This window comes from Sebastes umbrosus, chromosome 15, assembly GCF_015220745.1.
Source record: "Sebastes umbrosus isolate fSebUmb1 chromosome 15, fSebUmb1.pri, whole genome shotgun sequence".
NCBI classification, from domain to species: Eukaryota; Metazoa; Chordata; class Actinopteri; order Perciformes; family Sebastidae; genus Sebastes; species Sebastes umbrosus.
Window position 1 is genome coordinate 27,085,850 of NC_051283.1, and position 20,868 is coordinate 27,106,717.

The 20,868-nt window shown below is 45.7% G+C and overlaps 5 protein-coding genes across 10 annotated transcripts in view; all 5 read right to left on the reverse strand.

Annotated features, from left to right (window-relative positions):
• The window catches only part of LOC119503730 (oocyte zinc finger protein XlCOF6-like), a 353,206-nt gene that overhangs the window by 41,221 nt on the left and 291,117 nt on the right, over positions 1 to 20,868 (reverse strand). The gene's annotated exons all lie outside the window — the stretch shown is intronic.
• The window catches only part of LOC119503768 (oocyte zinc finger protein XlCOF6-like), a 337,366-nt gene that overhangs the window by 25,352 nt on the left and 291,146 nt on the right, over positions 1 to 20,868 (reverse strand). The gene's annotated exons all lie outside the window — the stretch shown is intronic.
• Positions 142 to 9,247, reverse strand: lrp12 (low density lipoprotein receptor-related protein 12). Of its 4 annotated transcripts, none has more exons than XR_005210382.1 (12): positions 8,461 to 9,247; positions 7,512 to 7,568; positions 7,143 to 7,278; positions 6,445 to 6,647; positions 6,026 to 6,273; positions 5,172 to 5,321; positions 4,839 to 5,060; positions 4,449 to 4,715; positions 4,073 to 4,275; positions 3,830 to 3,962; positions 1,844 to 3,737; positions 142 to 1,743 (listed from the first exon to the last, which is right to left on the reverse strand). XR_005210382.1 is itself a non-coding variant. In XM_037795708.1 (12 exons), the coding sequence occupies exons 1-12, from the start codon at positions 8,513 to 8,515 to the stop codon at positions 2,698 to 2,700; spliced, it is 2,628 nt and encodes an 875-aa protein (XP_037651636.1). In that variant the 5' UTR covers positions 8,516 to 9,247; the 3' UTR covers positions 142 to 2,697. The 4 variants fall into 4 exon arrangements, 2 of the variants coding, with proteins under 2 accessions (XP_037651636.1, XP_037651635.1); XR_005210381.1 differs by having other exon boundaries at positions 1,804 to 3,737; XM_037795708.1 differs by having other exon boundaries at positions 142 to 2,702; positions 2,789 to 3,737.
• wdyhv1 (WDYHV motif containing 1) lies at positions 10,286 to 12,521 on the reverse strand. Its single transcript, XM_037795850.1, has 6 exons — positions 12,218 to 12,521; positions 11,956 to 12,055; positions 11,714 to 11,764; positions 11,462 to 11,610; positions 11,043 to 11,167; positions 10,286 to 10,951 (listed from the first exon to the last, which is right to left on the reverse strand). Exons 1-6 carry the CDS (start codon positions 12,277 to 12,279, stop codon positions 10,797 to 10,799), a joined length of 642 nt encoding a protein of 213 aa, XP_037651778.1. The 5' UTR covers positions 12,280 to 12,521; the 3' UTR covers positions 10,286 to 10,796.
• bop1 (BOP1 ribosomal biogenesis factor) lies at positions 12,963 to 20,024 on the reverse strand. Its single transcript, XM_037795712.1, has 15 exons — positions 19,824 to 20,024; positions 18,447 to 18,674; positions 18,173 to 18,280; positions 17,317 to 17,471; positions 17,117 to 17,234; positions 16,195 to 16,509; positions 15,910 to 16,071; positions 15,542 to 15,622; positions 15,229 to 15,298; positions 14,948 to 15,080; positions 14,639 to 14,822; positions 14,263 to 14,554; positions 14,065 to 14,149; positions 13,833 to 13,940; positions 12,963 to 13,671 (listed from the first exon to the last, which is right to left on the reverse strand). Exons 1-15 carry the CDS (start codon positions 19,953 to 19,955, stop codon positions 13,518 to 13,520), a joined length of 2,325 nt encoding a protein of 774 aa, XP_037651640.1. The 5' UTR covers positions 19,956 to 20,024; the 3' UTR covers positions 12,963 to 13,517.

A 20,868-nucleotide genomic window follows, 5' to 3' on the forward strand; every position in this document is an offset into this window, starting at 1 on the left:
CATCTGAATCTATTAACTATTTATTCATTTGCACTATTTGTGTTGACTTTTTATTAGTTTGTCAGTCACTGGTGCTTTGTATATAATATTTATGCAGTACATCCTGTCTGGTTTGTTCAGGTCGTTGAGTTCAGAGTCAGATCAGATTCAGCAGATCTTTGCGTCTCTTTATTTTTTATTATTATTGAAATAAAAGTGAAAGAGATGAAATGTGAACCTTTAATCTTTAGTGCAGTTTAACAGTTTTTAACTTTACAGACTCAAAGAAAAACTAACACCAAACCACTGGAATCATGCAGCTACACAACCACAAGTTAAAGGAAAACTTCCCCCGTAAATCACCGGGTGTACGTCAGTTACTCAGCTGGTGTTCAACAGAACAGTCCTGATAGGTCCAGGGTTAACAAGAGAACATCTGTTTGTGGGTTCTCCCAGAACTCAACTAGAACTCAAGAGGAACTTGAGGTGACAGGGGCTGAATATAACTGACGTACGGACGGTCATCAGGCGAAGTATTCCTTTAACACAATAATAATAATAATAATAACCATCATCATATTAACAATAATAATAATAATAATAATAAATATACACAGTCACACTCACACAAGGTTCAGCTGAGATCTGAGAACCAAAAACTGTAACAGAGATCATCAATACAGACGGGTCAGTTAGAATGGCTTCAGTCTGAGAGGAGGAAGAAGAGGAAGAGGAGCAGTAAGAGGAAGAGGAGAAAGAGAAGGAAGAGGAAGAAGAAGAGTAAGAGGAGGATGAGAAGGAAGTGGAAGAGGAGGAAGAAAAGGAGGATTTTAATGTTCTGTCACAAAATCAGAATTAATATATTTATAACCCAGAACTTTGTCAGTTTGTAAATCTGTAGACATAAAACCTTCTGGTTCTGTTGGTCTGGTTCTGAACCCTCAGGCCTGGTTCTGTTGGTCTGGTTCTGAACCCTCAAGCCTGGTTCTGTTATTCTGGTTCTGAACCCTCAGACCTGGTTCTGTTGGTCTGGTTCTCTTTTCAGGCAGATCAGGAATGTTCTCTTTGCAGGCAGATCCACAACGTTCTCTTTGCAGGCAGATCCACAATGTTCTCATTTCTTGTAGATCAGTCAGAACCTTTTCAGTAACAGGATTAGTGGATCTGAAAAAGTGTAGGACTTTACAAATTTACAGGTCTAGACCTTCTCTGTCTTTGAGAACAGAGCAGTCCAGAACTTCGTCATCCCTTTAGAACCAGTCAGAGTACAACTCACCAGAAGGGAACAAGACAGGAACCTGGACCATGTTTGGTGCAGAACAAGTCTACAGACACCGCTTTGACAAGCATGATGAGGGTCACATGACCCGGGAAGGTCGCTTAGCTAGCATTAGCTGCGATCGATATACAGTGATGACATTATTAATCGGCCGTCGATTGTTATTCAGTGAAAATATGCAATTGGGAGATCGTCGTTGATACTTTCTAGTCACCGATTGAAGTACTAGTGCTAGTACTAGAACTAGCACTAGTACTAGTACTAGACACCATGGTTATTAAACATGCTCCCACCTTGTTCACTGTCCACGCAAGGTCGCTCCACAGACGTATACACAGAACGGGTTCTTCAGGTGCGCAACTCGCTACGAAAACAAAACATGTCGGCAATGTGGAACTTTCACAAAGTGTGCGAGACAGATAAACGTCAGGAGGAGAGCAAGTTAATGTTAGCTGTTAGCAGCCGGTGGTTAGCACCTGGTGGTCCTTAGTGTACTCTGATGTACCTTAGTGTACTCTGATGTACCTTAGTGTACTCTGGTGTACCTTAGTGTACTCTAGTGAACCCTGGTGTACTCTGATGTACCTTAGTGTACTCTAGTGAACCCTGGTGTACTCTGATGTACTCTGGTGTACTCTGGTGTACTCTGGTGTACTCTGGTGTACTCTGGTGTACTCTGGTGTACTCTGATGTACTCTGGTGTACTCTGATGTACTTGGCGTAATTTAGTGTACTCTATTGTAGCCTGGTACAATAAACTGGTGGACCCAGATTAGGCTACCAAAAACTAGCCTGCTATTTTTGGTAGCCCCTGTTGGTCACATGACCCTCGTCATTCTCGTAGTTCCGTTTAACAGCACAAAGGGGGACCATTTAAACTGTTGCACCTAACCAGGAGTCCAACAGGTTCCTGGATCAGATCATCTGGATCTGATCGTTCTCATCAGTTTGTTCTGTCAGGACACAGTTTACAGTCGTACCAACGAGCAGGAAGTCCGCCTGCAGGAGGACTGGAACATTTTAACGGACGGACTGGGGGAACAACAGCGGAGAGTTTTCATCATCGTACCAACATCAGAACCAAATCAGTGACATCACTCCCCTTGGTCTCTGATTGGTCTGTTCATCACTGAGTGCTAATCTTTAATCCAGCTAACATGCTAACAAGTGTCGTTGTAGTCCAGTCAAAGTGTTAACAATGTTGGCTAGCTGTAGTCCAGTCTGTAATGTTAGCCTATTGGCTAGTTGTAGTCCAATGTGAGATGTTAGCTTGTTGGCCTATTGGGTGTCTGAAGTCTGAGGTGTTGGGTCGGGGTGGTATTAGTAGCATTAGCCTGTCAGTTAGCAGGTTAACCTGTCAGTTAGCCTGTTAGCGGAGCAGCTAACTGTAGGTGTTGTATCAGGGTAGTATTTGTAGTATTAGCCTGTCAGTTAGCATGTTAGCCTGTTAGCAGAGCAGCTAACTGTAGGTGTTGTATCAGGGTAGTATTTGTAGTATTAACCTGTCAGTTAGCATGTTAGCATGTTAGCAGAGCAGCAGCAGCTCGTCGTCGCTGCTCTCCGTTTTGCCCGTGGCCTCTAGGCAGGCGTCGGGGATCTGAGCCGTGTGGACCATCCCACAGTGTTCACAGGGGCCGTCCCGCCCACCTCGGCACCCGTTACCACGGTGATGGCGAGGGGCATGGCCTGTGGTGGAGGAGGGGTGTGGCTCCAGCAGCGGCTGTCGGACGTCGCAGACCAATGAGGAGGAGGAAGATGAAGAATCAGAGTCGGAGACGGGGATCAGGAGCTCCACGTCTTCTTCTTCTTCTCTGTTTCCTCGCTGCTCCGTGGCCTCAGCCCCGCCTCTTCCTGTCTCCAGCTGGCGAAGTGGACTGTGATTGGTCCAGGTTTGGTCCTGCTGGTTCTGGCTGGTTCTGGTCAAGTTCCTGGCAAGGCGGTGCAGGTTCTGGGCCAGTCGCTGCAGGGCGGAGGTGGGCGGAGCCTGGAGCTCTGAAGCATCACTATGACATTCAGGATCTGGACTGGAGGTTACCACAGGGACAGCGCTGGAGGGGGGCGGAGCCTCTCTGGGCCTGTGACGGCCTCTGTCGCTGCTAGGCGTCGGGGTCACAGAGGTTGCGGACGTCGCCACGGATAACACAGCCTCCACGGCAGTGGAGGGCCGGGTCTTCTGTGGGAGTGGGGCGACGGGCCCGCCCACCGCGCCCACGCCTCGCTCTCTCCCTCGCTCGCCCTCCGTGTCCGTGTCGTCTGAGTCCGGAGACAGCAGGTCTGAACCAGAACTCCCAGCGCTCCCAGTGCCAGCGCCGTCCTCCAGGTCAGCAGAAACCAGAGCCAAAGAACCTGACCGCCGCGACCGCGAGAAGGTGAAGAGACGACGCCACAGGTTGTTGTGACGACCGGAGGAGGGGAGTCTCAGGGAGGTGAAGCCGAGCTGAGAGCGGACGGCCAGGCGGAGGTTTTCCAGCACAGATGCCTGAGGAGAGAGACGAGAATAAAATCAGATTTTACCAAGTTCACATCTCCATCAACTCCCTGAGTATCTGAGTATACTAGTACTATCTGTACCTGGCTCCCAGAGCACACTGGGAAATCCTCCACAGGTGGGATCAGTCCCTGGGCGATCAGCTGACCATAAGAGGGCGGGGCTTCCCTCCGAAGCAGCTCGGCCTCCACTCTGGACAGCTGGGTCTCAAATGACCTGCAACAACCAATCACACAGCTCAGATCACACAGCTCACATTGACCAATCACACAGCTCAGATCTCAGAAGCAGTGACCAATGAGAGGCTGCGGTGGCGGCGGTCTCACCTGCGTTCAAACATGCGCAGCGAGTAGAGTTTGCAGGTGCAGCCGAGGGCGATGACCAATAGGAGTCCACAGATGAGGCTGCCGATGACGGCGGCGGTGATGACTCTGGTAGGAACGATGACGGGACAACTCTCCTCATCGCTGCCGTCGCCGCAGTCGTCCTGAGCGTCACACACCCACGACTCAAACACGCAGCGGTTATTCTGCAGGAGGGTCAGAGGTCAAACACATTATTCTCCAAACATCGATGACTGATCTCAGGTTGTAGTTTATTTTCTTCAGGTGTATTTTAATATAACATCTTGTACGTTATGAGTTGGATGTTTATCAGCTGACAGGTTGTTGTAGTAGTAGTAGTAGTAGTAGTAGACGGTACCTTGCAATGGAAGTTTCCAGGCTGGCAGAAGAAGCAGTTCTTCTCGTCAGAACCGTTGGGGCAGCGGTTCTGGTAGTTGCAGCGGTCCGATCGAGGGTAACAGGCTCCGTTTCTGGAACAGGGGAACTCGTCTTCCTGACACGAAGAACAGTTCAGCTCATCACGACCGTTGGGACAGTGCCAGTACCCGTCACAGCGCTGCTGCTCGGTGTAACAGCCCCAGTTCCCCCCACAGGGAACCTCCCAGGGCAGGCAGAACCCGTCCACCTTAGGAACACAGAGAGAGACAAGTTAAACACAACCTGTCCACCTTAACAACACAGAGAGAGACAAGTTAAACAGAACCCGTCCACCTTAACAACACAGATGAACAGGTGAGATCAAACACACCTGGTAGGTGACATTGAACCCTCTGGCAGCGTTGATCTTGTCGGCGTAGAAGTGAATTCGGAGCTGACCAGATGATGAAACCACAGCGACCGGCGCTCTGGAGTCGAAGGCGGTCAGCACCCTGAGGAGACGGCGAGGGTTCTCCTCCAGGCCGTCGTAGACCTTCACGTAGTCGCCGTAACCCGTCCCGTCGAGTTTAAAGTCTGTAAACCTCAGGATGACCTGCAGGAAGAGGAAGAGGAGGGGAAGGGGAAAGGGGACGAAGATCCAGACGTTAGCTTTACTGGGAGTTCAGGGAGGAAATCTGTCGGTAGGTCGGAGGTCAGAGGTCACCTTTCTGTGGTCGCCGGTGTCAATCAGCCAGGTGCAGTTACTTCCTGGAGGGTAAAAGTCGGGGTAGTTTGGAGAGCTGAAGGAGCCGTAAAAGTTCCTCAACCATTCTCCACAAGTGGGAACGTCACAATCGATCTCATCACCAAGGTCCTGGAAAAAACAACACACAAAGATATCAAACGTGTACAACATGCTGGTGCCAGCAGGGTTTAACAACCGCTGACAGGATACTGTCGGACGGTGGGAGGAAGTCCTGATTCCAGTGAACCTCTAAGTCCTCCCAGAAGAATGTTTTATGATTCATCTTCATTACATGGTCGCTGCCAACATGTGCAGGCTGTGGTCACGTAGTTTCTGATCCAAGGCTGCTGAACTAGATTTATAGAATCTACCGACTATATCGCTGATTAATAATCATCTGTCCATCCCAAGCTGCCACATTATTACCATCACTTAGTCCGACCAAAACAAGTACACAAGTACACAGGGCAGGCAGTTGGAACCCCGGCTCCTCCTGTCTGCCTGTTGTAGTGTCCTTGAGCGAGACCCTAACTCCACGTTGCGCCCGCTGCTCCTGATGCTCCTCCTGATGCTCACGATACAAAGTTCATGTATGTACCTGTAGGTATGTGATGAATGTGATAAAGTTTAAAGTACAACTTCATCCAATGTAACCTGTTGGACTGAGTTAGACTGGGTTGGACTGGGTCAGACTGGGTCGGACTAAGTTGGGCTGGGTTGGAATGGGTAAGACTGGGTTGGACTGAGTTGGACTGGGTTGGACTGGGTTGGACTGGGTTGGGCTGGGTTGGGCTGGGTTGGACTTGGTGAAAGAGACTGAACTAGTTTGGTACCTGGCAGTCGATGCTGCCGTCACAGCGCAGACTGTGCGGCAGGCAGGTGTAGATCCGGGTGTAGCGGGACAGGCAGGGGAACTGGTTCAGGCTGCAGGGCTGGAAGGAGAACGGCGACTCCACGCACAGCTCCTCGTCTGAGTTGTCACCACACTCGTCCATGGCGTTGCAGCGCCACCAGTCCGGGATGCACTTCCCATTAGAGCAGTGGAACTGGTCCACATCGCAGCTGGTGGCCTCAGGCTTACCTACAGCGACAGGATATTACTGGTTATTGATTCATTATGGTAGAAGCCACCAACACCCTACAACCGACAGTACCGGTCCCTTCAGGTTTCATGGACCAGGCCTGCTCTGGTACCGGCCACAGGAAGTGCTGCTGGTCAGAGGCAGGACTGGGATGACCCCCCCATCCTCACCAGTGATGTAGGACAGTCTGAAGCCTTTCCCTGTCAGACTGTCATCAGAGTGGAAGTGGATCCAGACGTGGTCCTGGGAGGAGATGTAGGGTGGCGGCAGGGAGGAACCACAGACCCTCAGCCCGTCCAGGCTCCGGTAGCTGCTGATGGACATCCAGTCTGAGGAGCAGCGATGGGAACCCTGGAGGTCAAAGTCCTGGAAACTACGAGCAGAGAAGAAGACATTATTGATCACGCTGACTGGACCTCCACCAGCTTCTGGTCCTGAATCCTGTTACGTTGTGAAATGGTACCAAAGTCAGTCCTGATCTTTGGACCACCTCGGCAACCTAGATGTACATCATGTGGACTTATCAGGATTTGGTGAGACCATGGTGGATAGAGCTCAGACCCTCTAGACCTGTTTCTGTGGAGCTCAGACCCTGTAGACCTGTTTCTGTGGAGCTCAGACCCTCTAGACCTGTTTCTGTGGAACTCAGACCCTCTAGACCTGTTTCTTTGGAGCTCAGACCCTCTAGACCTGTTTTTGTGGAGCTCAGATCCCCTAGACCTGTTTCTGTGGAGCTCAGACCCTCTAGACCTGTTTCTGTGGAGCTCAGACCACACACAGACAACATGAGGCCCGTGATGTATGTGGACATGACAATATAAGTCCTTAGAACAACTTCCTGGTGCTGATTCCATGGTTCCACGGTTACCTGATGGTGACGGTGTCTCCAGGTCGCGCTCTGATGTTCCAGCTACAGTTCAGTCTGGATGGATACTGAAAGGGCCAACCGGGGCTGGTGATGACGCCGCTGGACGCCCGCAGGAGGTCCGCCACTTCGCCACAGGCTGGACAGACAGAGAGAGAGACAGGGAGACAGACAGACAGAGAAACAGAAAGACAGACAGGGAGACAGAGACAGACAGACAGGGAAACAGACAGACAGAGAAACAGACAGGGAGACAGACAGAAAGACAGACATGGAGAGAGAGAGAGACAGTTAGATTCCCACTCTTTAGCTTGTCCTGACGGCTGATGTGACATCACTGTTGTTGTGACATCATCGTGGTTGTGACCTCACCATTAGAAATCCCTGACACGTAGACGTTGTCGTTCCTCTCAGACGCAGCAATGCATCCTGGGAAAGACACAAACACAATTAAGTGAGGAAGACGGCGTTCCAGTCAGATCATTTAAAGTAGAAAATCAGTCTGATTCAATACGTTCACAGTTCACAGCAGGGGGCTGTTTGGACTGATTGATTTATCACATGTTGACGTTGCAGTAATTAATCAGAGCAGCTCGTCACAGCAACAAGAACTCATGAGCATGAAGCAGAAGTGATCAGAACTAGCTGTGAGCTATCAGAACTAGCTGTAATATATCAGAACTAGCTGTGATCTATCATATCTAGCTGAGATCTATCAGAACCAGCTGTGATCTATCAGAACCAGCTGTGATCTATCAGAACCAGCTGTGATCAATCAGAACTAGCTGTGATCTATCAGAACTAGCTGTGATCAATCAGAACTAGCTGTGATCTATCAGAACCAGCTGTGATCTATCAGAACTAGCTGTGATCAATCAGAACTAGCTGTGATCTATCAGAACCAGCTGTGATCTATCAGAACTAGCTGTGATCTATCAGAACCAGCTGTGATCTATCAGAACTAGCTGTGATCAATCAGAACTAGCTGTGATCTATCAGATATCAGAACCAGCTGTGATCTATCAGATATCAGAACCAGCTGTGATCTATCAGAACTAGCTGTGATCAATCAGAACTAGCTGTGATCTATCAGAACCAGCTGTGATCTATCAGAACTAGCTGTGATCTATCAGATATCAGAACCAGCTGTGATCTATCAGATATCAGAACCAGCTGTGATCTATCAGAACCAGCTATGATCAATCAATAAGAGACTCGTTGTGTCCAGTTAGTGTTGCTAATACACACAGAAACCTGACCCGGGTCTACTCAGGAACAGGATCAGGTCTCTTAACAGCTGATCCTGGTTCAGTGAACTCACCTGACAGTATGAGCAGGTAGACGACAGATGCTGAGCAGTCCGATCTGAGAGCCATAATAACCCCGATGATGATGATGATGATGATGATGAAGGTCACAGAACAGCTGGAGGAGCGGACTGCTGCATGCTAGCCTCAAATTAAATAAAACTACAGAAATACACCCGGATAAACTCTCAGTTAGCCTAGCATGTGCTAACTGGTCTATTCTAGTCTATCTAACAGCAGCTAACAGTCCGAGCTAGCTGCTCTCACATCATAAACCGTCTCCGAACAAAGACTCCCGTTAGCTCCGGCTAGCAGCTAACGTTAGCTCTGACTGGCTGTTAGCTCACAACATCTGCCCCCACTAACGAGCTCTGCGGTGTGAACACAGCGACACATGACGGAGATACTATATAATATAACGTGTTATAATAATAACACAGCTAACTACAGGAGGAAAGAAAAGCTACCTCTCATGCTAACTGAAGCTAACTGCTAAACTAGCTAAGGAAGCTAACATTAATAACACTGGACAGTTAGCTCCAACATGCTAACGGAGCTAGCTAGGTTAGCTAGCCTGTCCTCCTGTCTTCCTGTCCTCCTCCACAACGAGGACATAAAGCCCGGAGAGAGACAGCTGGGTTACTCAGAGATAACCCGAGATAACAACGGAACCGAGCCAGAGGTTAGCATCTGTGTGTTAGCTCCGTTAGCTGTTAGCTGTTAGCAGTTAGCTCTGTTAGCTGTTAGCTGAGAACAACAACAGTCCGAAGGCAGCAGCGACCATAGTGGTTGTGATGATGATGAGCGGCTAAGCTCCGCCCCTGTGACTGTGTGACGTCATGCATATACAGTCACACATGAAAGTTACACAAGTATTTACATCCTGTATATATATATATACTGTATATATATATATTAAAAAAAAATATATATATATGTATATATATATATTTTTTTTTTATATATATATATATGTATATGTATGTATATATATATATATATATATATATATACATACATATACACAAAGATCAAAGAAAGAAAGATCACAAAGAATCAAGTTTAAATAATTGATTTCCATGTTTTCTGTATTATAACAACACATCTATATATATATATATATATATAATGCACACAGTGCACTTTCATAGACTAAGCTACTGGAGTTACCCTGCACTATACTCATTTTTAACAGTCTCTTCTGCAATATATTCACTTTTAATAGTTTTCTTCTCCTTGTATTTTTATATCTGGTATATTTTTTTGTACTTTGTACTTTGCATTACTAACCTTTTTACTGCCTTTTTACTAACATGTTTTGCACTATGGAACTGTGATGCTGGAAACTTGAATTTCCCAATAAAGTTACTATCTATCTATCTAATAGAAAACTATTAGATGACCAATAGAACCCTGAAAAGAGTTTGACCTTTGACCCCGAGGTCTGTTTACAATCTTTCAACAACTCTAGCTGCATCTCAATTCCTGATTTAGTGCCTCCTCGTCTCCTCAGGCTTGTGACCCGGAAATCAATCTCAGCGCTCCAGCTTGATGATGATCTGATACACGTCAACATCACTGAGTTTCATACTGGAGTGAAGACAGATCAATGTGTTGTCTTCTGATTCACCGTCTAGTTAAAATCTGTGTTAGTTGTAGGTGTGAACAACAAATGGACCATGTTGATGGTAAAGTGTTCCAGCAGCAGAAGGACCTGCAGTATCTCTCCTTCACACATCGCAGCTGAAGCAGCCTGTCACTGAAAGACCTGACAACAACTGTAACCTGCTGTTAACAACTTTCTTCTTTTATTAGAAAGAATTTTCTTTTGACAATCTGTTATTTCCCCCATTAACTTTTATTAAAGATACTAAAATAAAGTCAGTGAGAGAAGGAGGGTCTGTCTGTTACACTATTTACATCATTTATCGTCATTTCATTCAGTCACATGTGAGGTTGATAATTCCTGATATGAGTTACATCATTTCAATTTTCCCTCAAACATTTAGTTCAATAAATCCTTTCTAGTGTTCAAAAGACACCATAGTCATATTCTGGGTTATTAAATAATAACTACGGACGCTAATAATGAATAAATAATATAAAAGGCACTGTGGCAGTAGAAATGGTTCCTGAGCATCTAAACAGGACTCAGTCCACAGTATAAATACAGACTGCAGATGTTTGTTAAACAGGTAACAGAGAAAAAACACTGCTGCTCTGCCACTGATAATAATAATAATAATAATAACTTATAACTTTATTAGTATTAGATCAGTTCGGACAGAAACTCCATCTAAAGTCTCTACAGCTGTTAGAGCCGACTGACAGCTGATCTCCAGCGAGGATGCTATGATGATGAAGCTGCTGCTGATGAAGACGATGATGAGGACGATGATGAAGAGTCCCCCATGTGTCTCTGCAGGAAATGGTCCAGACTGAAGACCTCCCCCCAGCCGACAGCAGGGCTCATACTGATGAAGTCATCCAAGTTCATCTGACACTCTGAGGAGGAAACACATCACAGTGATGTCATTGTGATGTCATCACATGGTTAACATCACCACATAAGTGCCGAGGTGAGGTATCATGTGACCTGTTGTGTGTATGGGGGGGTAGGGTGGGGGAGGCATTTTCCAAGACCCGTCAGAGTTCTTCATATGCGATCGATCGGACGCAAAGTTCAACAGGAAGCTTTCAGCAGGGACGACACGCAACTTCCTGTTGGGAGAGAGACACAGGTTGACTTTGCGGTGACTTTGCAAATGACATGTTTTAAGGTTTTACTTCCTGTTTGTCAGATCACATGTAACTGAGCTTATGTCCTGAATTCCTTTTAGTGGCTAAAACAGGACGTGAAATTTTCTAGTTTGTCTGTAACCTCAGTATGAAAACCAATAGTTTGTGAATATCATAGTATTTCTGCTAAAATATTACAGTATGCAACGCTGGACACTACAGCTACACCTGTGGTGTTCAGGTGTGTGTTACCTGTGGTGTTCAGGTGTGTGTTACCTGTGGTACGCAGGTTTGATGTTGCGGTCTGAGCGGAGGCCCTGGCCAGCATACAGCTTCAGGCTGCAGGGAAACGACAGCTCAGAGTCCAGATCATAAACCAGAGAAGAAGACTGAAGTCTGACCTGCAGCAGGACCACGTGGTAGTCCTGAAACACGCCATGACATCATTAATGACATCATCATAATTATTATTATTAATGAACTGTCTGTGATATCACAGTTATTAAAAACACAGTGATCATCACAAACCCAGATCACTGGCTGGTCTCCACGTCCAGACTTCTGCTTCCACAGAGGAACCTGATGGAGAACCAACAGAGAACGTCTCTGAACATCAGCTTAAGAACCAGACGGTTGTTCATTAGGAACATACCAGATGTGACGTAGAACCTGATTGGTGTTGAATAGAACCTGACTTATATTTTAGATCTGGCAAACGTTCTGTGGAACGTGGCACAGATATTATGGCATGTTCTCCTGTGTGTTCTCACCATTCTGTTCTCATTTGAGATGAAAACCACAAACAGTTCTTCCAGCGGTGTGGTTCTCTCTGTTCTGACATACTCACAGAGTTTCCAAACATTTTCTTCACTGAAGAACAAGAACCGACAACAGAACAAGAAATAACAGTCAGATACCAGCAGAACCAGTCAATAGAAACTGTGAGCAGTAGTACAACACATATACTGTAGTACCACAGGACATTAGTAGTAGTACTACTGTGTAGTAGTACTACACAGTAGTACTACTCACCAGTAACAGCTGGTATAAACACAGTTTTCGCGGCTCGGTGTGATTCTGTCTTCTGGCTCCATGTTGAGGTGTCACACTGAAATAGCTCCGTTGGGGGTAAAAAAAAAAAACATGACGTCACATCCGTCAACATTGTGATTGGTTAGTTTTTCTCACCCTCAGTTTTTTTTCTGTGAAGCTGCTGAAATTAAACACACCCAAACCGGAAATGTACCTTCAGCCTTCATAATAAAAGAAGTCCACCATAGACATATGGCGCCTTCAAATGAAACTCTGCATTCATATAAATTCTTCTCGTGAACACAGTAAACACGACCCCCCTTTGAAGACACCACTATACTGTATACATAGACGCCATATTGGACGCTTCAGCGATACGTCAACGTGGGCGCCATATTGGACCGGGCAGGACTGGCTTGTAACCCTATACAAGTGAACGGGGAGCTGTCGTTTTTCTGGATAAAAAGCACTATACCATCTACATTTCTCAACCGATTTCAACCAGTCGTTATTATATTAAAGGGTACTACATATACAGTATGACTATATGTTTACGTATAAATGTCCACCTTCCTGGCAACTGTGATTCAGACTGTTCAGTAAAAAACGTTATCCAAGTATTTTTAAACTGGATTTTATGACGTAATATCTATTATTTAAATGATTGTTTGCTTTTATAGTTACATTTTTGAGTTTTTATATTTCCTAATATTTCTGAATCTCTCAACTCACAAATGAAACAAAGTACTTCAAATAACTTTATTGAAATGTTTCAATATAAAGAAAATAGTCTGAAGAGAAATAAAAAAGTTATTTTCTTTTTGTAGCGTCAACAATGTAGGGATCAGTATGAAGAAACTAAAACGTGATGAGTAATTTAAACATTTAATTACTGACAGGAAGTATAATCACCATAGTAACAAACAGGTAAGAAAGTTTCAGTTTATTTAAAAACAAGTCAGTTCGTGGTTGGTTTGTTGGTGCGATGACGCCCCAGACAGCGGGTAGGTTCGCTGGTTGGATGATGACCCAGACGCCATGTTGGTTCGTTGGTTGGATGACGACCCAGACGCCATGTTGGTTCGTTGGTTGGATGACGACCCAGACACCATGTTGGTTCGTTGGTTGGATGACGACCCAGACGCCATGTTGGTTCATTGGTTGGATGATGACCCAGACGGCGGGTTGGTTCGTTAGTTGGATGGCGACCCAGACGGCGGGTTGGTTCGTTGGTTGGGTGACGACCCAGACGGCGGGTTGGCTCGTTGGTTGGATGACGACCCAGACGGCTGGTAGGTTGCTAGGTGAAGAGGCGGATAGTAGCATCGGCTCCGGAGGAAAAGACCCAGGGCTGAGTGGGGTGAAAGGTCACATCCAGAACGCCAAGGTCATGAGTGATCACATGACCTCGGAGAACCTTTACCGGGACGATTAACGGGTTCTGCAGCAGGTCACTGAGGGGAAGGGGGGGGGGACACGGGATGGATGGACAGGAAGTCAGTATGTATTACTGTGTGTACTACTGTGTATTTTTGTGTGTACTACTGTGTATTTTTGTGTGCATTACTGTTTGTATTTTTGAATGCATAACTGTGTGTATTATTGTTTGCATTACTTGTAAACAGTCCCGTGACAGACGATGACGGATCCATCGTCGGACGCCGAGGCGAACAGCGGGTAAAGTCGATGATAGGCCACGCCCCTCACTGCTTTCTTATGGTGTCTGCAGACAGGAAGTATACCAATACCATCAGCATGATCAATACCATCAACATGATCAATACCAGAGTTTAATTGACAGGTGTGAGTTTGACTGACAGGTGTGAGTTTAATTGACATGTACGTACCGTAACATCTTGTAAGGTTTGGTTGAGAGGTCGAGGTCGAACCAGCTCAGCCTGCAGTCGTAACTCCCACAGATCACATGATCACCTGCAGAAAGAGAGACAGGTGAGACAGAAGCCCCAGTTTGGTGAATCTGGTGTTTTAGTGAATCAGTAGTTGTGGTGTTTTGGTAGATCTGGTGTTTTGGTGGATCTGGTTACCCCCGGGGTGGACTGCCATGCTGGAGATCCACTTGGAGTTGGCCTGTAGTTTTTTGGTCATTTCCTGTTTCACCAGGTTGTAGATCCGGACGGAGCGCTGCGTCCCAACGAAGAAGTAGGGCCTGACGGGGTGGAAGGATACGCACTGAACCAGACCTTTGTTCTTCCTGAAGGGGTTCTGGCTGCGCCTCCGGCTCACTTGGTGAATGAACACCTGCAGGTGGCTCGAGTGATCCGGCATCACCGACGCCAGGTAGTCTCCTTTAGCGTGCCACGCCACCTGGTGGACAGCCTGAGCACAGAAATACCGTTCAGTTAGTTCAGTTCAGGTATTGATCATGTATCTATAATCAATCAAAAAGGTGTGTTTTCTCACTTTAGGGTGTTGTATTTTGAGGCGGATCCCCTGGTTAAGCTCCTCCCCCTCCACATCACTCCAGGTGACAGGCCCAGCCCCCTCCGTAGACTCCGCCTCCTGCTGACCCGAGAGGAGTCGCTCTGACGACAAGACAACCTGTTTGTCTGCCAGAGAGGGAGACAGGATCAACACCACCGAGTCCCTTTAACAGAGAGAGAGACAGGTCATCAGAGAGAGGGACAGACAGGTCATCAGAGAGAGAGAGAGACAGGTCATCCGATACAGAGAGACAGTCAGACAGAGAGACAGAGACAGACAGGTCCTTACAGGGCGACAGCCAGCAGACAGAAAGATGGATTTGGGTTCCAGGCGACGCTCTTCACAGCTCCGCCCACCTGGACAGTCTTCACACAGCGAGATGAACACACCTCCCAGAACCTCACGGAACCATCATCACTTCCTGTATACAAGTACACAGTACTTATAAACAATACACAGTGCTTATACACCTAATACACAGTATTAAACACACCGTACACAGTACCAACAGTAGTCAACTAGAGGGAAGAGTAATAGTAGAAGAAGTAGTAGTAGTGGTAGTCAGTTACCTGAGGCGAGCCACTGTCCTGACGGAGACACACTGATGGATCGAACAAGACCGCTGTGACCTCGATACACCTGAACACACACAGGAAGGTCCATGATGTCAGTGAGGACACCTGTACATCTACCTCTGTGAGGACCAATGAGGGTCCTCGCAAATATACGAGTACAAACGTGTGTATGTGAGTGTTTGTCTGTATGTGTGTGTGTGTACGTGTGTGTGTCTGTGTGTGTGTGTGTGTGTCTGTGTGTGTGTGTGTGTGTGTGTGTGTGTGTGTGTGTGTGTGTGTATATGTATGCGTGCGCGTGCGTGCATACCAGAGACTGTGTCGTTGGGAACGGCTGCAGGTCTTTTGGTTTGGGAAGTTTAGGAATCAGATCCTCTGGATTCACATTCACCTACAGACAGGTAGAGAGACAGAGAGACAGGTAGACAGAGAGAAAGACAGGTTATTGATCATGTCTTCCTCACAGCCAGACAGTCTTGTGTTCTGATTGGCTGCACGGGTTCAGTATTTCCTGGTTACCCTCATCTTCCTCTGGCGCGGACACAGGCAAACAGACAGGTGGAGAGACGGACAGACAGACAGACAGACAGGTAGAGAGACAGACAGACAGGTAGACAGGTAGAGAGACAGACAGAGACAGACAGACAGACAGACAGGTAGAGAGACAGACAGAGTTACCCTCATCTTCCTCTGGCGGGGACACAGATAGAGGTCAAGGCAGCGCTCGAACCTCTCGTGGATGAAACGAGGAAACGCAGGAACCTGACGGAGGTTCGAGAACTTCCTGGGAACAAACGGCAACTTCCTGTCTGACGCATCCTGCTGCTCCCATAGAGCTCGCTGCAGAGAGGGACACAGGCAGACAGACAGGTTGGTTAAGCTCTATAATCAGGCCAAGTAAACAGGTGACCTCCTCTAAAACCAGGTCAGGTAAACAGGTGACCTCCTCTGAGGGCGACCCACCTCCTCGTCGGTGAACAGGTACTCGGGTGGGGGGTTGTAGGACTCCTGGTGACCAGGTAGAGGGGTTTTGGGGGCGGGCAGGTGCATCTTGTGTCTTGCCAGAATGGAAGAGTCCTCATTGGCCCAGAGGTCGTAGTAGCGCCCCAGGCTTTTGTCCTCCGCCCGCCGAGGTTTGATCCAACCCATCTTTATAGCGTGGACCAGTTTAGACACCTTCTCCTTCTCAATGAGCGATGGGATGAAGCTGCGCTTGTCTGCTGGTCGGTTGGTGACCGGGTGGATCATCACGTCCCGACTGAAGAACTCCACCTGAGGCTGGGGGGGGGGAGACAGGTGATGTCAAACAGGTTTAAAACAAGAACCATCCACTGTATCTGATGATGTCAAACAGAAGTGGATTCACTGATGGAACATTTAATTGTCATTAAAGGAACCGCATTAAGCATTAACCTATCTATCAGATCGATCACAGTTTGTACGTGTTAACAATGAATCCTCTATGAATGCCAAAGTTAGTCACAGAGTTTCACCAGGTGCTGTGCTTGGACCAATTCTATTAACCTTATATATGCTTCCTTTAGGCAATGTTATTAGAAAAAACACTCCATAAACCTTCATTGTTATGCAGATGATACACAATTATATCTATCGAACAAGCCAGACGAATCAGATAAAACAAACTTCAAGGACCGCCTTCTTTAAACGACGTAACATTGCAAAAAACAGGCACATGCTGTCTCAAAACGATGCAGAAAAACTAAACCATGCATTTGTTACTTCTAGACGACCTGAGTGGTCACACTGTGCGGTCTGATCGTCAGCCACGACCTGAGTGATCATACTGTGCATAATGATTATGACCCTGATTATAACTAGAAGACGGAGGAAGGGGCGGGCCTTCACCTGTGTCACCTGAGCGTACCTGGTACTCGTTGAAGTTGACGTCTCCAAACTGTCCTCTCTGCAGGCGATTGACCAGCTCCACCTGCTCGTCCGACAGCACGATGTCACTTGCTGTCTGCTTGTCGTGGACCGTTCTCCTGCGGACACACTGCAGGTTAGCATTGTTATCATTCCCTCTTTAAACCATAAGGGAAGCTAGCATTATGCTAGCAGGCTCACCAGTACTCCGGGTTCTCCATTTTGTCCAGGAATTCGTCGAGCTCGTCCTTGTTCCTGATTGGTTTGTAGATCTTCTTCCCGTCCAGGTTGTAACCGATGTGAGGGAAGTCTTTGTACCACTCCATGGGGATGTTCCCCACCGTGTTCCTGATGTCCTGCAGAACAAGTAGAGAACAGATGAGAGAACAATAGAAAACCCTGACACAATGCTTTAGATTCAGCCCTCTACCTGGAGAACATTAGAACCACAGATCTCAACAGAACATCAGAGATCTGTGCAGAGAACCCGTGGAACATCACGATACCCGACCTTTAGTAGTTCAGTGAACTCCACTGTAAAAAGACATTAATGTGACGTTCAATCTCTGAGCTGCTTCACTATGTTGGAAGTGATTCCTCTTTTTGTCTGAAACGTTTGTTTTGAACCGTATTATTATATTATAAATGTATTATTCTTGAATGTATTTGTACTTATATATTTGCTTTGATTAAAAATAATCTCGTCATCAGTAGTTTTAACGGCTAACGTTAACTAGATCTCATCCTGCTGATTTCAACATGGATTTGCTGTGCAGAATGCTGAGCGATACCAGGGAACGCGTCTATAGTGAGGTCACTGCGTCCTTTCGGATTTTAACGCGTCAGTGTTCGGTTCCGTTTATCACATGCTAAGCGGAAAGATCTCCGTTCGTCCCAAACTCATTTTCTATCATCCCCGGGACGCCGGTACCTACGGTGCTGTAGAACAACAAGTACCATCACATCGACTTGGTAGTGAAGTAACGGTTCTCGTGATATCCCTACTAGAGAAGGCAGGAAAACATGAATGAACACAGAGAAGATCAACTCGTCTCACCTCCTCATCTGAAGAGTCGTGTTTGTACTCGTCTTCCTTTTTTTCTGCTTCTCTTTCTGTCACTGCTTCCACCTTCTTCTCCTTCTTCTCCTTCTTCTCCTCGTCTATCTGTAGGTAGAACAGAACACAGGTGAGATTCTAGAGGAGGACTATGAAGTGACACAATTAATCAAATATTAATCTTGATCCCACAATTAAATGAACATGATGGACTGTGACACTGACGTTTCAAACCAAGCAGTGACAGAGTCACAAAACACACACACACACGTACGTTAAACTCTAGCTGCTGAGTCTGCTCTGGCTCCACCTTCGGATCTTCATCATCGTCGTCATCCTTGTCTTCTTCATCATCATCTGATCCGTCCTCTTCCTCCTCATCGTCTTCATCATCCGCACTGTCACTCCCAGAATCCTCCAGTCCTGAGAAGACACTGTCCTCGCTGTCTGACAGATCATCTTCCTTCTCCTCCACAGTAGATTTGTTGCTGAAGTTGAAAACCTGAAGAAGAAAACCGACAATTTAAGCTGCTGACCACCAAATCAAACTCCTTATAAAAAACCTGGTGAGTTTAGCAACACTGCACCAAACTCCATACAGAAACTAGTGACTTTAGCAGAACGTTCCTAAACAAACATGAAAACATTGATTTGAGGGTAGAAACCTCATATAAAATCAGTATTCAAATATTTCCCAAATGTCATCTGACATCACCTTGAGTGTAAATATATAAAAGTATAAATATATTTGAGAATGAATTTATCTTTATATTCTCTTAGTTTATACAGGTGGAGGAAGGTTCTCTCAGTGCAACAAATATAAACAAATACAGCTGATGTCAGTAAAAGCTTCAATATACTATAATATAAAGGGGACTTTCTGTGTGGAGTGAATCTGTTAGCTCTCCAGAAACTCCAGAAATAAACAGCAGGACTAACAACTTAACAGCCAGTGCTACAGTGAATCAACAGCTATGTTAATGGCTAATTACACCATTGATTCCAGTATGTATAAGCTCCTTTAACCATTTATTACCATGGCTGTTATTTCTATTGGTGGACTTTATGTATGCCGAACTGATCATCGGACTGTCCTGATCCAGATCAGTCCATAGTGGTGTCTAACCAGCTTAATCGAGGTCCAATTAAGAGCATAAAGTCTTAAAATGAGAAGATTCTGAATGCAGTTTGGGTTGCATGTATGTCTCAGCACACTGAAGACAAACTATCTGTAAAACGTAAACAGTGTTAGCTGCTGTGTGTCTGCTGGTATTAACACTAATGACCCCAGTATAGTATTATCTATCTTTATCTAAGATTAGCATGTTAATTTCCAGTGGAGTCGACCTGACAGATAATGTGTTTTGTCTCAATTCAGAACTCCATTGAGATTAAGTCTATGTTAAGCTGCTCTGCTTGTCTTTATGTTGTATTAGTGTTTAAAAGGTGCCGCTGGACTCAGTGGGTTCTGCTCTTCAGTTCGGCTCACCTCTCCGAACAGAACCGCTCCATAAAAGGAGACGAACAGTGTTTACCTCCACTGTGTTGAACCAGCAGCTACCTTCTCCTGTTAGCATGCTAACAGCTAGCTCCTTCCCAGTCCTCCCAGTCCTCCCAGTCCTCTCTCTCTCTGTCTGTCTGTCTGTCTCACCTCGTCCTGCTCCTCTTCTTCCTCCTCTTTACTCCGCTTCTTCACACTCTTCTTCTCGAGGACTTTCTCCATCTCCTGTCTCTGGTTGCTCCTCCTCGTGCTGCTGCTGCTGCTGCTGCTGCTCTCCTCCATCACACCATGCAGCCGACAACACGTGGGGGACTTCCGGGGTCAAAGGTAACACGTCACAGCCGGAGGGTTCATTGATGACGCCATCTGGTGGTTGTCTTCTTCTATTTCTTCCGTACGTACGTTATATATATTTGTGGGAATGCTGATTACGCATTCCCAGTACTGTTCTTCTAAGGTTTATTCAACTTCTTCAACTATTTCTTCCGTACGTTTTTTGGCCTTTAACTAATCCTGCATACTTTCAAAAAAAGTCTGAAAAATGTCTGGAAAAAATGTCTGAGAAATGCAGGAAAAAGAGACTGAAATATTTCTGAAAAAAAGTCTGAAAGATGTTGGATAAAAGAAGTCTGAAAAAATGTCCCAAAAAAAAGTTTGAAATAAGTCTGGAAAAAAGTCTGAAAAATGCTGGAATAAAAGTTTGAAAAATGTTGGAGAAAAAAAGCCTGAAAAATGTTGGAAAAAATAAAGTCTGAAAAATGTCTGAAAAAAGAAGTTTGAAAAATGCTGGAAAACGAAATGTTTGAAAAATTTTGGAAAACAATTTCTAAAAAAAAAAGTTTGAAAAAAGTCTAAACAATGACTGAAAAAGGTAAAAAAAAAATAAATAAAAAAAAAAGTCTGAAAAATGTCTTAAAAAATGTTTGAAAAATGCTGGAAAAAAGACTGAAAAATGCCTGAAAAAAAAGTTTGAAAAATGTTGGAGATAAAAAAGCCGCAAAAATGTTGGAAAAAAGAAAGTCTGAAAAATGTCTGAAAAAAGAAGTTTGAAAAATGCTGGAAAAAAAGACTCTGAAAAATGCCTGAAAAAAAAGTTTGAAAAATGTTGGAGAAAAATATTTTTTGGAAGAAAAGTCTAAACAATGTCGGAAAAAGGTAAAAAAAAAAAAAAAAAAGTCTGAAAAATGCCTGAAAA

Excerpts from the sequence above, each read along its gene's own strand:
- bop1 (XM_037795712.1), bottom strand. The coding sequence starts at position 19,955 with ATGGAGGAGAGCAGCAGCAGCAGCAGCAGCAGCACGAGGAGGAGCAAC. Across the intron at positions 16,072-16,194 it reads ACCTGTTCACCGACGAGGAG|CGAGCTCTATGGGAGCAGCA; the intron begins GTGGGTCGCCCT and ends CCCTCTCTGCAG. Across the intron at positions 13,672-13,832 it reads TGTCACGGGACTGTTTACAA|TGACCTGCTGCAGAACCCGT; the intron begins GTAATGCAAACA and ends CCTTCCCCTCAG.
- wdyhv1 (XM_037795850.1), bottom strand. The coding sequence starts at position 12,279 with ATGGAGCCAGAAGACAGAATCACACCGAGCCGCGAAAACTGTGTTTAT. Across the intron at positions 11,765-11,955 it reads TCTCAAATGAGAACAGAATG|GTTCCTCTGTGGAAGCAGAA; the intron begins GTGAGAACACAC and ends GTTCTCCATCAG. Across the intron at positions 10,952-11,042 it reads CCCCCCCATACACACAACAG|AGTGTCAGATGAACTTGGAT; the intron begins GTCACATGATAC and ends TTTCCTCCTCAG.
- lrp12 (XM_037795708.1), bottom strand. The coding sequence starts at position 8,515 with ATGGCTCTCAGATCGGACTGCTCAGCATCTGTCGTCTACCTGCTCATA. Across the intron at positions 6,274-6,444 it reads CAGACTGTCCTACATCACTG|GTAAGCCTGAGGCCACCAGC; the intron begins GTGAGGATGGGG and ends CTGTCGCTGTAG. Across the intron at positions 4,276-4,448 it reads CTGGAAACTTCCATTGCAAG|AATAACCGCTGCGTGTTTGA; the intron begins GTACCGTCTACT and ends ACCCTCCTGCAG.